General features: G+C 38.8%; 1 protein-coding gene across 1 annotated transcript in view; it reads left to right on the plus strand.

Annotated features, from left to right (window-relative positions):
• The first annotated feature begins 4,744 nt into the window (after window positions 1-4,744).
• The window catches only part of LOC130929512 (dual specificity calcium/calmodulin-dependent 3',5'-cyclic nucleotide phosphodiesterase 1C), a 306,205-nt gene continuing 296,321 nt past the window's right edge, over window positions 4,745-14,628 (plus strand). The window contains exon 1 of the mRNA XM_057856685.1: window positions 4,745-12,714. Coding sequence (XP_057712668.1) covers window positions 12,408-12,714 — 307 coding nt within the window. The 5' untranslated portion in view covers window positions 4,745-12,407. The remainder of the gene's footprint in view (window positions 12,715-14,628) is intronic.

The following is a 14,628-nucleotide window of genomic DNA, read 5'->3' on the forward strand; positions in this document are numbered from 1 at the left end:
AGTCATCGAACCCATTGACGTTTTCCAAGAAAGTGTCCCTAATGGACTCCTCCCTCTCTCATTAACACCTGTTTTCCCCACAGTGTCATGTCAAAATGTGTTAAACAACTTAGTAATGATGATCACACAGGTGTGAATGCCTGATAAAAAGCTATGGAGCAAGCAATTAAAAAAACAACCTGGAAATGTTGCAGGTTGGTTCTCGGTTAATTGCTTTTTAAACCATTTAAGATGGATTTGTTATCTAAAAAGTAGGGCTGTCAAATGATGAAAAATTTCAATCGAGTTAATCACAGCTTCAAATTTTTTCTGTAAACTATTGTTGGAATAGAAAGACAAGACGGATGTATACATTCAACATACTGTACATAAGTACTGTATTTGTTTATTATAACAATAAATCCACAAGATGGCATGAACATTATAAACTTTCTTTCTGTGAAAAAGATCCACGGAGAGAAAGACTTGTAATTCTTAAAAGATAAATGTGAGTACAAGTTACAGTAATTTTGATAGTTTGTATATTGTGACTAAATATTGCCATCTAGTGTATTTGTTGAGCTAAACGAAATGTTTGAATAGTTTGTGAGTATTAGCTACTTTGATTGGGAATGCCAGTTCTCTTTGCATTGAGCGCTTTTCTTTTGGTGAACATTATTTTTTTAAGAGATAGGAATATTATTTTTGTTCTTTCCATAATGATACTGTAGCGACTTAACTGTTCTTAACTGCCCAAATGCATGATGGGAAGTTGGGAAACCATGACTGTCAGTGGTGGCTGCCAATGGTATATCTTCTCTGCGTCGTGTACAATACAAGGTGTTAAGAAAAAGATAATATCCTGTCATTCCTGTAATGCCAACTTGTTGACTCACTTATAACATTGTTTTCGATTTAAATGGCATGTTCGAGTCAATCCAATTTGACTGGGAAGGTTGGCAACGATCGATCACTGCCAAACCTTCAAAATCCAATCTGATTGAACCTCTATCGCAGCCAATGGCAGTGAAACATGATCATTCAATCTCAGCCATTCCATTGCAAATGGATTTGAAGTATATCACGATCAATGTGTAATTTAATAGTTTTAGTTCTATCCTTTTCATGCGCAAGTTTTACGTTCATATTGGACCTTGGGATTGGACCTTGGTCTCAAACGTGTGTCCCAAGGGCCAATTGAGGCCCGCGGGACAGTATTTTGAAGCCCCCTTTGACATCCAATTGTAGTATTTGTGTTGCCCGGTGTTCCGCTAAAATGTCCTACATCGGCGAGACGTCCTACAACAGGCGAAATTCAAAATGTAAAAAATACAAAATGTAAATAATCGAAAAAAGAAAAATTATTAATAAAGAGTAGCTCAGTGTTTCCCCTAGGATTTTTTGAAGCTGTGGTGGTGGGCTGCATCGGAGTCGGACAGCCTCACCATGTCGTGCCACAGCGAATTTTTTTTTCTTCATTTTTTCCCCCAAGAAGAACCATAACAAAGATATATTTGAAATATTTCATTAGCCAGGCTAATGTTGTACCTCTCAGCTACAGTACATGTATGTAAAATGCGTAGCTGATTACAGCTACGTTACCCGATGTACTAATGCGACTTTTTTTCTCGTGGCAATAGTACGACTTACATCTCGTAGTGACTCAGGGTTGGCAACCCAAACTGTTGAAAGAGCCATATTTGACCCCCAAAAAAACAAAAAAAAAACTGATACAGTATGTCTGGAGCCACAAAAAATTAAAAGCCTTTTACAAGCCTTATAATTATCGATACTAGCTATATTAGCCTACTATAGAAATAGCCTTCATGATTAAATGTTTGTTTTCCCTGCAGTGGATCCTATAGAGAATGACGCACCACGTGACTACTCTGTTGTACTATGCCACCACAAGTTTAACTTCATTACAATATTAATGAATTGAAAGAATGTTTGTGTCATGTTTGTCCTCCTAGAAATCCTATTAAAACAAAAAAATATATTTCCCTCCCCCATCTTTTTCCATTTAAAAAAAAAAAAAAAAAAAGCTCCGAAGCATCGCTAAAGAGCCGCATGCGGCCCGAGAGCCGCGGGTTGCAGACCACCGTCGTAGTCCTCCTTTTTCCTTTTATTTGACCCTCATAAGTACTACATTACCACAACAATAACAGTCCTTCTGTCAACTGACCCATTTAGAGCACTGGGGGAATTCTAATAGCCGTGTAAAGAGTTTTACTTGATTCGGTGAGAAGGTGAATAGTTTTTTCCCCGTTGTTCGTAAACTAAATTTCCACACAAAGGCACGTCGAGGTACCATTAACTTAGCAAGGAGAGGTATGAGAGTCATTTTTCGAGTGTCCCAGAGCTCGCGAAATTTGGGTGGGGGGGCGCATTTATCAAAGTTTCGTCAGCCGTAATTGTCTGAAGTTGGCGCGCCGGTGTTGTGCCGAAAAATAGCCACTCCACGTGAAATGTCCCCCCTGACGGGAGCGCCCACACGTCACTCGTACAAACAGCCTTTTCTTACCAATCGATGGACACAGAAACGACGTTCTTGTACCGTGAATATGTATCATTTTACTCTGCTTGAACTGATGAATCGTTTACTACTGTGACCAACGCTCTGAAAATAGAGCAAGGCTTTATTTTGGGCCCCGCCTCTCCGCAGTCTCTCAGCGCAAGTTAGTCAAAGTTTGCTTTCCGTCCAAGACGGCCGTCCACCGCTCACTTTCGCCGAAAAGTCCGATCCAAATTATTGTAATGCCCCGGATATGGGCAAGAAGGAGAGAAGTCTGGATTTGCTTACCCACTTTATTGTGGTAACAATAATAAAGAAAAACAATAACAAAATAACAGCGGGCTGCTACAACATGCGACCGCTATCTCTCGCTATCTCGCTCGTTCTCCCATTCTTACTACTCGTTCCCCTTGCGTCTCTTAAGGGGGGGCCTGCATAGTTACGAACATTAGGCTACAATACACAATGAATAGGTGTCCGCTGAACTCCTCCCACTCGGCTGCCGCTAGTTTGAAGCGGCCTTAAAAATTTTTTTTAATTTAAATAAATAAATAAAATACATCTCATTTGCCAGGCGTGGCGGCTTTCATTTTAGTGTGGCGGTGCGCCACAATCTGTTGAATATAGGGGAATCCCTGTAGCTTGTATTTTGCCGTTTTTTTTTTGTTTCGCGTCTTTAACAATAGACATCCAATCCACTTTCAGCCCCTGCCAATTGGACGTCTCTTTTACCAACTACCAGTGGCGTCGTTAGGCCTATTTTAGGGGGGCTTATTTGGTGTTTTATTAAAAAATATATATATATATACAAAAAATGCTGATATATTCACTATAAAGTTGCCAGAATATTAGTTATACAAACTGTCGTTACTAACTTAAATATAATAACAAACCTGTCAGTTTCCCTTACAATACTTCATATAGTAAGGTAGAGAGCCCCTTCAGTGCGTCGCTATCCAATCCATTCCACATGTTAATATAGAGAACGCCCACATCTCTGAAAATCCAGTCCGCGTTTTCCCTGTGACCGACCTTGCTCACAGTCGGTCTCTGCGCACGTCTTACTTTCGTTTCTGGGTCAAAAGTTACATCCCAGCTCTCAAAGAACATTGCTACTTAGCTGCTGCTAGCTAGTTCGTCTGAAATGCATTGTGAAGGTTCTAGTAGAGTTAGGTGTGCACTCTTGCTGTGGCTATCTTTGTGGTGACTTCCTACTGGAGCATCAGCTGTGTTTCTCACTTTACGCATTATGATAAATATTGATTGAGTACAGGAGATGAGCTAATTCAGGTATGATTATCATTAGCGGATAGTCATAATAATACACTAATATAATAACTCCACCACCTTTATCACTAGAAGGAACCAGGGGTTTTGGTGCTCCCTAATATTACCAAGGGTGTCCCATTTTGGGAAACCCTGGGATCCGCCGCCAAGCCGAGCCTAGCCTTTGTTTTGTAAATGGGGCCATTACTTATGCACCACCGGCCGCATCCCATTTCTATTTTTCTTCCCTCACCCCTTGGCCCTTAAGTGCACTTGTGCGTTTAGCAAAACTGAAAAACAAAACAAACATTACAAATGAAGAAACACAATGAACAATGAACTAGGATTACAATTACTGGTGTCGATTTTTTATTTATTACACCCCTAAATAGTGCACTTTTTATCGTGATTAATCTTTTTTAACTATTACTTTTCTGACTGAAGAAAACACATTGAGAGTAGATAATACTGGTTGTCAGCTGTTAGAGTATTATTTGGATGTATCAAGGTTGTTTTATTTAATTTAAGCAAAGCAAACAAAATAAACGCTTGTAATTAACGGAAGGGTCCACAACACATGCACATAGATGTGGAGCGCTAGTTCAGTTTAATTTAATTTGGTTTCAAATTCAATGTAATATTTACACCATTGTATGAAACCTGAATGATAGTTTGTTTCTGAACCAAGAGTGGTATTTACTAGTCTTGCATATTTTTTTCCAGCCATTTCATGTGAGGTGCTTTTTTTGTTACCACTGTTGCTTGGTGTGCTTAGTTCTAGTATTTCTGAATATCTTTGTATATCAATGTATATCCACAGCATAATGTTAACTGATCTTTTCAAAAATGTTTTTTAACATGTAGAGGGTATTCAAACAAATACATCCGAATAAAGTAGAATTATTATAATACTGTTAAAAAATCCTCAGAAGTTTAGCAGTTTATTGTCAAGTAAGAAGTAACAGTGTCTGAAAGTAGCCTGACGCCCAACTCCCTTCCACAGCTAATGGCTGAAATTTTTTTTTGATTAGAAATTACTCACAGCTTTGAGGTTGATAAATTTGTGGCTAGATTTGTTTATTTATTGGTCAAGCCAAACAAAAAAGTTGAATCAAAATATACTTTTTCAATCGAGAAAAAAAAAGTCACTTGAATGAAAGCAAAATGTGTTTGAATGCGAAAGTAAGGGCGAAACCTTGGTCATGCTGCTTTTTCTTTACTGGCAAATTCAGCCATTAGCTGTGGAAGGGGGTTGGGGGAAAATGTTCACCCATTATCTGTGGAAGGGGGTTGGGCGTCAGGCTACTTTCAGACACTGTTACTTCTTACTTGACAATAAACTGCTAAACTTCTGAGGATTTTTTAACAGTATTATAATAATTCTAATTTATTCGGATGTATTTGTTTGAATACCCTCAACATGTTAAAAAGCATTTTTGAAAAGATCAGTTAACAATATGCTGCGAATATACATTGATTTACATAGATAATTCAGAAATACTACAACTAAGCACACCAAGCAACAGTGGTAACAAGAAAAGCAAAAGAGCTGGCCACATCACACATCAATGCGAAGGAGTCACGCAAAGAGAACGAGCTTTGTCAGGAGCCCCTCACACCCAGTTCCAGTAAAAGAGCCAAGTGTCGAGTTGAATGCTCACGCAACCAGCAGATGTGTTCACTGCTACAGGTACACCTGTGGCAAATGCAAGAATGAGCTAGCAATGGAGTGCCAACCCTGTTATGACAGCCCAGACAATACGCAACCACCACCGCTGAGACAACATGTATTTTGCATGATGACTACAATGAAAACTATGGACAAAAAAAATTGTTGTGTTGGCATATTTTGCTTTTGATAGACGTTTTTATCTCCAGGGTGTCCCCAAATGGGACACCCATGGTACTTCTAGTGTTATTGACCTGTAGTAGTCAGAGCAGAGGGGCAAAGAGGGTGAGGGGGAAGAGACCTCTACTAGAAAGTGGAGAAAGCCAAGATGTTTATACATAGCATATACACACACATATACAGTACTGGCCAAAAGTTTGGACACACCTTCTCACTGGTGCAATTTATTTATTTTCATGACTATATACATTTGTAAATTCTCACTGAAGGTAATAAAACTTTGAATGCATATGTGTGGAGTTATGTACTTAGCAAAAAAAGGTGGAATAATTAAAACCATGTATAATATTCAACTATCCTCAAAGTAGCCACCCTTTGCTCTGACTACTTTTTTGCACACTCCTGCCATTCTCTCGATGAGCTTCTTCAGAGAGTCACCTAGGATGTTTTTTTTTTTAATTCAAAGGTATGCCTTTTCAGGGTTAATTAGTTGAATTTATTGCAATGGGGTTGTAACCTTCATTTGTGTTGTATAGAATGAGGTGTGTCCAAACTTTTGGCCTGTACTGTATGTAAATATGTTATGTATAATGTTTGGATATATGTTTTTGTGTATGTGTGTAAGGGAAATTAGACTGACCCAGATATTACTTATATTCAAGTAACTATTTCTCAGGGTTTGAAATTACAGCCATTCGTGTTACACGTGTGCCCGAAATGTTATTTGTGCGACTTACAAATATTTGGGAACAAACTATTACTGTGTTGTAAGTCAAAGTCGTGGCATTAGTCTCTTTACATGGCGACTCTGCAACACAAAGACGCAATGACTGAGCAGCGGAATCGCCTCGCGTGCATATGGTGTCGGCGAAGACGAAAAATTCTGAATCCTGCCTCCAAGGTGGAAGAATTCAATTGCGGGGGGTTGAGGGGGGCTTACTCTGCATGAATATCAAAAGCTCCCGCGGCGCAAGACCCCGCCGATAACGTCAGCACTCGTACAAGTCACATTGGGCGTGCGCAGCGGTGCTACTAAATTTTAATATTTTTAAATTAAATCTGTTGATTATTTCCATTTTTTGTGCCTTTTTGAACAAAAGAAAAATGCCATTGCTTCGAGTGGGCGGGCATTTTTTTTTTTTTGGAGCTTGTTGGGGCAAAGTGCATCATTCGCTGTCGCCTTGTAAATCTGTACTGCCCTCTAGTGCCTGGCATGAATACTACATCGTTTTCATGCGGAATTTCAACATTGTTCGAATGGAGACGGGCCCATATAAATGCAAATTTGAAATTTTTCGTATTCTCGGAGAGTCACCATGTAAACGGTCCCATAGTTTTGTGCTTGGATGCTACGTTCACTTACATCATGTGTACTCCCGGGGGCTAAGCCCTCCTGTTCTTAAAACTTAGTGACACCCCTGCTAACTACTATAACACTTTTAGCCTAACTGTGACCTGAGCTGACAGTGAATTAGTTAAGTTATTGATAACTATTGAATAGAGGTCAACTGTACCTGAAACAGCTAATATTTGTTCAAGTATAAATGTATTTTCCAACTTTTTCATTCTCATTCATTCAAGGGCTCCGTAAATAGACTATATCCTACCTATTTAACAAACTACTGCACTCAATTTGAGGCAATACAAAGTCTCGCGATCATAAGCGGATTTTAGGGGGGGCCCCTCTGGTGTCCGAAAATTGTCATTGCATGTAATTGACTTTCCTATATAGATAAAAGTTGCAAAGCAATAAAACTGCAACAAAAATGAATGAAATGAACAAGACGGTTACTTGCATTGCATATAATAAAAAAAAAAAAGACATTTGAAAAAAAAAAAATTTGAAAAATGATTTTTTTCTTTGACCGAATTTTTTTTTTTTTTTTTGATTGATTGAAGCAACCGTTTTGGGGGATTGAATGATTTAGACACAAATGTCCTGATCATAATATTGCCCAAACACAAAAATGATTCCTTCAATCAAAGAAAACTTTTTCAATGAAAAATTAAGTGTTCAAATGCAAATTTTTCAATCTCAAATATTTTTTTTCGCATTCAACAACTTTTTCTATGCTTCAATAAAAAAAAAAAAAAACGATTTCAATTAAAAATAGATAAATAAAAAAATAATAATAATACAATAGAAGTAATATAGCGTTCACATGCATTTTTAAAGAGTTTTTTTAAAATTCATTTTTGCATTCAAACACATTGAGTTTCCAATTTATTTTTGCATTCACTTTTTTTTTTTTTTTTTTAATTGAAGCGACATTTTTTTTGGTTGAATAATAAAGACACAAATCTACCTCCATATGGCTCCGCCCAGAGGATACAATTTTTGACTGGGATAACTACATTGGCACGACACCGGCGTACCATATTCAATGGATGAGGATCTTGGCGAAAAGTATTGCCTAAGCAGCCTGATTTAGAATTCCCCTCAAGAATGATGGGCACCAAAAGACGCTCATTGTCAACTGATTATTATAAATATTCTTGTAAGTTAATTTTATTGCCGACACTGCGTTTCGGGGTCATCAACATGTTGTGCCCCCCCTGCCCAAGTGGCGCCGTGGTTGGCCACCCCACTGGCCACCCCACTTGCCGGTATATTGTTAGATTGTTGTAGCATCAGTTATGCATTTCATCTCAAATAATGCATTTATTTTGTTTTGTTAAATGTAGGGCTGTCAAATTTATCGCATTAACAGGCAGTAAATAAATTTTTAAAATTAATCACATGAAAATATTTATCGCAATTAACGCATTCGCAGTATGACCCATTCACGCATTGCCTCAAACGGTCTACAATGGCGTCGTTTTACTTCTATACAGATATGAGGCAGTGTTAAGTGAGTGGAGTAGATAAAAGCGTTTATTGGGGCCGTGCATTTAATTGGCAAAAGCTTTGTCATCTCTCCCACAGCAACTATAAATATTGTGGGAAGCGACGTGGGGAAGAATGACAGGAGTCGATCTTTGCCTTAACACCTTGTAGTGTACCCAACGCAGAGAAGATATAGCATTTGCAGCCACCACACAGTCATGGTTGCACCACTTCCCATCATGCATTTGGGCAGAACAGTTAAGTCGCTACAGTATCATTTACTGAAAGCTCAACAAATACACTAGATGGCAATATTTAGTCACAATATACAAACTCACATTTATCCTTTAAGAATTACAAGTCTTTCTATCTGTGGATCCCTTTCACAAAGAGAATGTTAATCATGTTAATGCCATCTTGTGGATTTATTGTTATAATAAACAAATACAGTACTTATGTACAGTATGTTGAATGTATATATCCGTCTTATCTTTCCATTCCAACAATAATTTACAGAAAAATTTGGCATATTTTAGAGATGGTTTGAATTGCGATTAATTATGATTAATAAATTTTTAAGCTGTGATTAACTTGATTAAAAATTTTAATCGTTTGACAGCCCTAGTTAAATGTACACCTTATGTCCAAGGGTGAAGAAAGTGGGCCTTAACGGTCAGGAACGCAGTTCCGGTATAAGATTCAGGGGTGGAACGCAGTTCTGGTATAAAGTGCTTTGATTCCGAAAATATGACGGCAACTGTCAAAACGCTATGTTTAAAAAAAAAATGGAACAACAACAAGCAATGCAACAGAAAATCAAATCTTTAAGAGCAAAGAAAGAGTTGCATGCATTTCATCTCCAAGAAGAAAACAATCTACCAACATCAGATTTACATACACAAGTGTTAACAACAAGCATAATAAAGTGCTTAGCGTAATCCGTTTCCACCTATATTTATTATTTATTTTATTCCACGGACGGCATGGAGGTTTCCCCAGCTGCTGCAGTTGAGTCTGACGATGATGAGTCACGTCAATGTACGAATGCACGCAGCAAAGCAAAACGCCTGGACTCATTTATCCGTTCAATTGGCTGACATACTGACATGTGATCACCAGAGATGGTTAGCTCTGATTGGTTCAAATGTGCATGTTTTCTGATTGGTTCAAATGTGCATGTTTTCTGAAACAGTACCCAAAAAAAAAAAAAAAAAAAAAAAAATGGAACAACAACAAGCAATGCAACAGAAAATCAAATCTTTAAGAGCAAAGAAAGTGTTAAGTTGGCTTATTTATTATATTTTGTTTTATTTGCTCTGATGGGGAGGTTCAGAACATCTTAGCTGTCAATGTGCACTTTAGACTATTTGTTCATTTACATTAGGCTACTTATTCATTTCCTTATGATTTAAGAAGTCAAGTCAGTTAAGCGCAATTTTCAAAATACCTTCCATTTCACTCTGCATAATATAAGTCATTTGTACTTATTTTTCTGAATGTATGTTACTTATATCTTTATTATTAAAAAACAACAAAAAGTAAGTGTTTACATTATCTTCAATTTTAATATCCATCCTATGTTCTTAAGTAGATAAAATTGAGATTTGGCATTTAGTATGTGAGGAAATGAGGGAAAATAAAAAAATAGGAGATGGAGGTTGGGGTTATAGCTGTTTTTGTTAACTTTTATTTTGGAAATCATTGGAAAAAATACAATTTTGAAGGGAAATCAATTTTTGTATGTGTTACCCCCCCCCCCCCCCCCCCAAAAAAAAATAAAATAAAATAAAATAAAAAAATAAAATTTCTGGCTCCGTGGCGACCTTCACGTTGGGGACTTCCGGCAAGAAATTCAAACCACTTTCACCCCTGCTTATGCCTAATATATACATAACACAATAAAACAGAATTGTTGTGGAACTCAAAATGTTGACTGGACAGTTACGGACTATGCACATTAAATCTTTAGTCACATCAAGTATTACACAATACACCAAAGTATATCAGTAGCCATGTCCTTAAGTCTTTCTGATCGTTTTCCCCTGACCTTTTTACTAAGCTTGAGAATGATAAACCGATACGACCGGATATCCGGTTTTACAGGTGAGAGATACAGATGTATCAATAGTAAAGTTACCATTCGACAGTAATTAGCCATTAAATATTCAATGAACCGATAGTAGAAATAGAATTCGGCTATCGTGAGCACAAGAATCGGCTTCTAATGCCTAGCTCAATGCATTGCTTAATATTTTACTTCACATGCTGCGCTTGTGTCATTCACCACACAGCGCACTTGGATCGAGACCGCATGCATGATATAATATGGACAAGCACTACTCACGGTCGTGGTTGCCTCAACTTCCCATGCATTTCGGCAGAACCGCTACTAGACGCCGTCATTACCCAATCGTCACGTGCATGTCATAACAACGCGAGAGCTAACGAAACCGCTAATGCACGCTCCGTAGCATTTTCTTCACAGCCGAAAACGAAACTAGTAGTGGCAACGAAGCAACATGCTAAAACAATGGACAGTGTGATCACCGATGCCAGCGACGTGCAGCGATTGATTTTCAACGCAACCAGGAAAACGAAAGTCCGACTTTGAAGTGATGAAGGCAGCCAGATATGTTTGCATGGGACTGAGCTTGTGTGAAGCGGTACAGAGATCTTGAGTTTTTAATCCTGAAAAATAACCCACTACAATGGTGGAAAGGGTGGCATATTGTCTCCACGAAACGCAGTCTACTTAAACATGAAGATGTGAATTAGTTGATCTTCCTCAAGAAAAATCTGCCCTTCAAAAACGATATGGACAGTGATGAGGAATAAAAAATGAGGAAGCACAGGCATAATTGAATGACTTTGCTGTGTATTAGGTTAAAGTAATGATTATTGACCTGTCTAAAATGCCTTGTTTTTATTCCCCCAATTATACCAGTCGCAAAGCATAATTCATTATTTATTTATGATAACACTAGCAGGTTTAATTTTTTTTTTTCTAGAGCTGCCCGCATATAATTAATATTTTTTGTTTGTAAGATGTTTACGTTGAAAGTTTGCACTTAAATTACTTACCTCTTGTGTTCAAAACACCAGGAAATACAGTAATTGAATTACTGCACTTAATTGTTGTCTGTCACTGGAGTTTTATTATCAATCCCATCCAACAAAATGACGGTCATATAGTAAGCCTTAATTTTTTTTTTTTGGATAAAAAAATTTAAACATAACATTGGTATGAAATTTTGTTTATTTTACTATTAGAAATGTGGTCTTTTTTATGTTTAAAATATTGTACGAACACACAACAAATGTTTACTATCGTATTGTTTTCACTCTGTATCGAACCGTATCGTTTTTAAACTGTATCGAATCGCATCGAATCACTCGGCCATAAAAATGTATCGTTTTTGAATCGAATCGTAACCTGTATCTAGATACATATCGAATCGGCTTCATGCCAGAGATTCCCAACCCTACTTTTTACTGCAATAATATAATGAAAACCTGAAATTATAGCTTTTAGTTTTGTCCACCAGAAGATTTTAAGTGGCCCCATCTAGCCACCCCTATGAAAAATTTCTGGAGGCGCCACTGAAATCAAAACTCCGCCTATGCTCGTGATGTCTACCTAAAAGGCGACTCACAGGTGTCTAATGAAGTTGTTTGTTCATGTTAATTATGACACTTACTGGTGAATAAAATTGACTTGCTTTCGGAGCGGGATGCCCCCTTGAGAGCGGGGTTGTTGACGGGGCAACTTTCTCCGCGAGTGACGCGTATGCGACGGAAAAGCACAACGAGGGAGTCGCCGACATGACCCTGCTGAACTTGCTTTAAAACGCGCGCCGCCGCCATTAGCGAAATATCACGGTAGAGATTTTGACTCACCTCTCAGGGAAATAATTGAACGTCAGGTGTTTTAGCGAAAGCTGGGCATCCTTTTTCTTTCCCACCCCCCGGCGATGGGATCCGTGACTTCCGCCCTGACGAGGACACGCCACGCGCTGGTCAAAGTGGGCTCGGAGCCGCAGAGTCACGAAGCGGAGAGGAGCCACTCGGCGCTGGAGTCCGCCAGGAAAAGGAATCACAAGCCGTCCGGCTTAGCCGCTCGACAGACTTCCCGGCAGTTGTTCGCGGAAGTCCTGAGCCGACAGGACTCGGACGAAGTCAAGAAGTCAGCCGAGGTCCACTCGAGCAAACCGAGTCGTGAGTTGGAACGATGCCCACCTGTTGCCCATCAAAGGTCGCCTCATCGTTCTCGACGCAGGGGTGGGCAAACTTTTGCTTGTTTAAAATAAGCACCTATTTATTATTATTATTTTTTAAAAATCTTAATAATAGTACCTGTTCCAATTAATTAAATCACAATTTAATGAACAGAATTATGAAATTAACAAAATGTAAAATGATTATTTTTATACTTAATTCACGGAGAAAGACGTAACTTCTTAATTAAAACAATAGGGTCATTTGGAAAAAAAAAAAAAAAGGGTACATTTGTGTCCCCAGCATTAATAAAGCAACACTAGGTAACTTTTCAACCGTTAAAAAATCTTTTCATAACATTTGTGATATGTCGATCAGTGTTGGGCACGTTACTTTAAAAAAGTAATTAGTTACATTACTCACTACTTCTTCCAAAAAGTAACTGAGTTAGTAACTGAATTACTCTATAGTAAAAGTAACTAGTTACCAGGGAAAGTAACTATTTCCGTTACTTTAAAAACTTGTTGTATGTCAAAGAATTTGAAATTTTCTGAGCAGTATTCGAGTCAGTGGAATAGAGAAGAACAGACAGGTAGTTAACTTGTTAGGTGCTTCAGCAGATTTGAATTGCTTACCACAGATGTCGACAAAAGCTTTGCCCCGGGACATAAATTACACATTACATGCAGGTTCTTTCCTTTAATTTCGATAAACTTAAAATCGTGTCTATATCTCCACATCTTAAAGGACAATTTTTCTTCTGACTGCTCTGTCATCCCGATTCCCGACCCTGTGCATCTGTTTTGTGTGTGTGTGTGTTTGCCGCACGCGCTGTTCCGGTTTGCTCGTGAAATCACTGGCTCTGATTGGCTTACTACGACACATGACTCTAACCCTCACCAATCACAATCACTTCCATCGCATCTCTCGAGGGGCTGCATTCAGGTAGGCTAGTTTCCCGACAATTCACGTCACCTTCAAAGCGTCTGCCGTCCTCAAGATGGAAGCAGAATTATTGCTGGCTGACAGTGGGAGATTGGAATGAGGCTAGCATCAGGTGTAGCAAACACAGAAACGTTACCAAACTTTGGAAAGCATTGTCCAATTGAATGAGCAGGGACAAACAGCTTGGAGTCAGAAGTACGTGCGCTATTCTCGAACCTGAACGCACCCAAAGTCTTGGATGACAAATCAACAGAGCAGAGAGTCGACTCGACACGGCTGGTAGTTTCTTCATTTTATTCAGAGTAAGTAACGCACCGCTTTTGACCTTCAGTAATGGTAACTGCGTTGTAACGGCGGAAAAAGTAATTAGTTAGATTACCCCGTTACTGAAAAAATAACGCCGTTACGTAACGGCGTGATTTATAACGGCGTTACTCCCAACACTGATGTCGATTGACACCTAGTTGAATGACACCTCTTTTAAATGTTGAGGGGGTCTGTATTGCTTTCACCGACACTAATTAACTTTGAGGAGGGTGGCAGCAACCTTTCCACTCACACAAAAAAAAACTACAAATGTGCTGACTGCGATACGGCATATTTACAGCGAACGCTTTCGCGAGAATTCTACAAAGAGGGCAGAGCAACAAGAGACAAAAAGTTTTGTCTTGGGGGTAAAAAACAGGGAGGCTACCAAGGATAAAAGGATGTTTAAAAATAAACATTGACCTGGCTTTCACTCGCTGGTGTGACAACCCCCCCATCCCGAACTCAGGGGAGGGGGGGTTGTAGCCACACTAAGCCACACGGTTGCTAACCGTCACATGCTATTGTTTAGCCATAACTGGATTTATTACCTTATTACAATTCATCCTTCACACAGACGCTGGAAACAAGAAATGCTGTTTAATCCATCTGCAGGCGATCGGGAGATCGGGATTTTACGACAGTTTGCGCGTGTGTGCTGGTCCTTCCTCAAGGCAAAACACTACCGCTTTTGTCCACCGGCGTCGCTAAAACCGACCAAAACTG

Source organism: Corythoichthys intestinalis, chromosome 14, assembly GCF_030265065.1.
Source record: "Corythoichthys intestinalis isolate RoL2023-P3 chromosome 14, ASM3026506v1, whole genome shotgun sequence".
Classification (NCBI taxonomy): Eukaryota; Metazoa; Chordata; class Actinopteri; order Syngnathiformes; family Syngnathidae; genus Corythoichthys; species Corythoichthys intestinalis.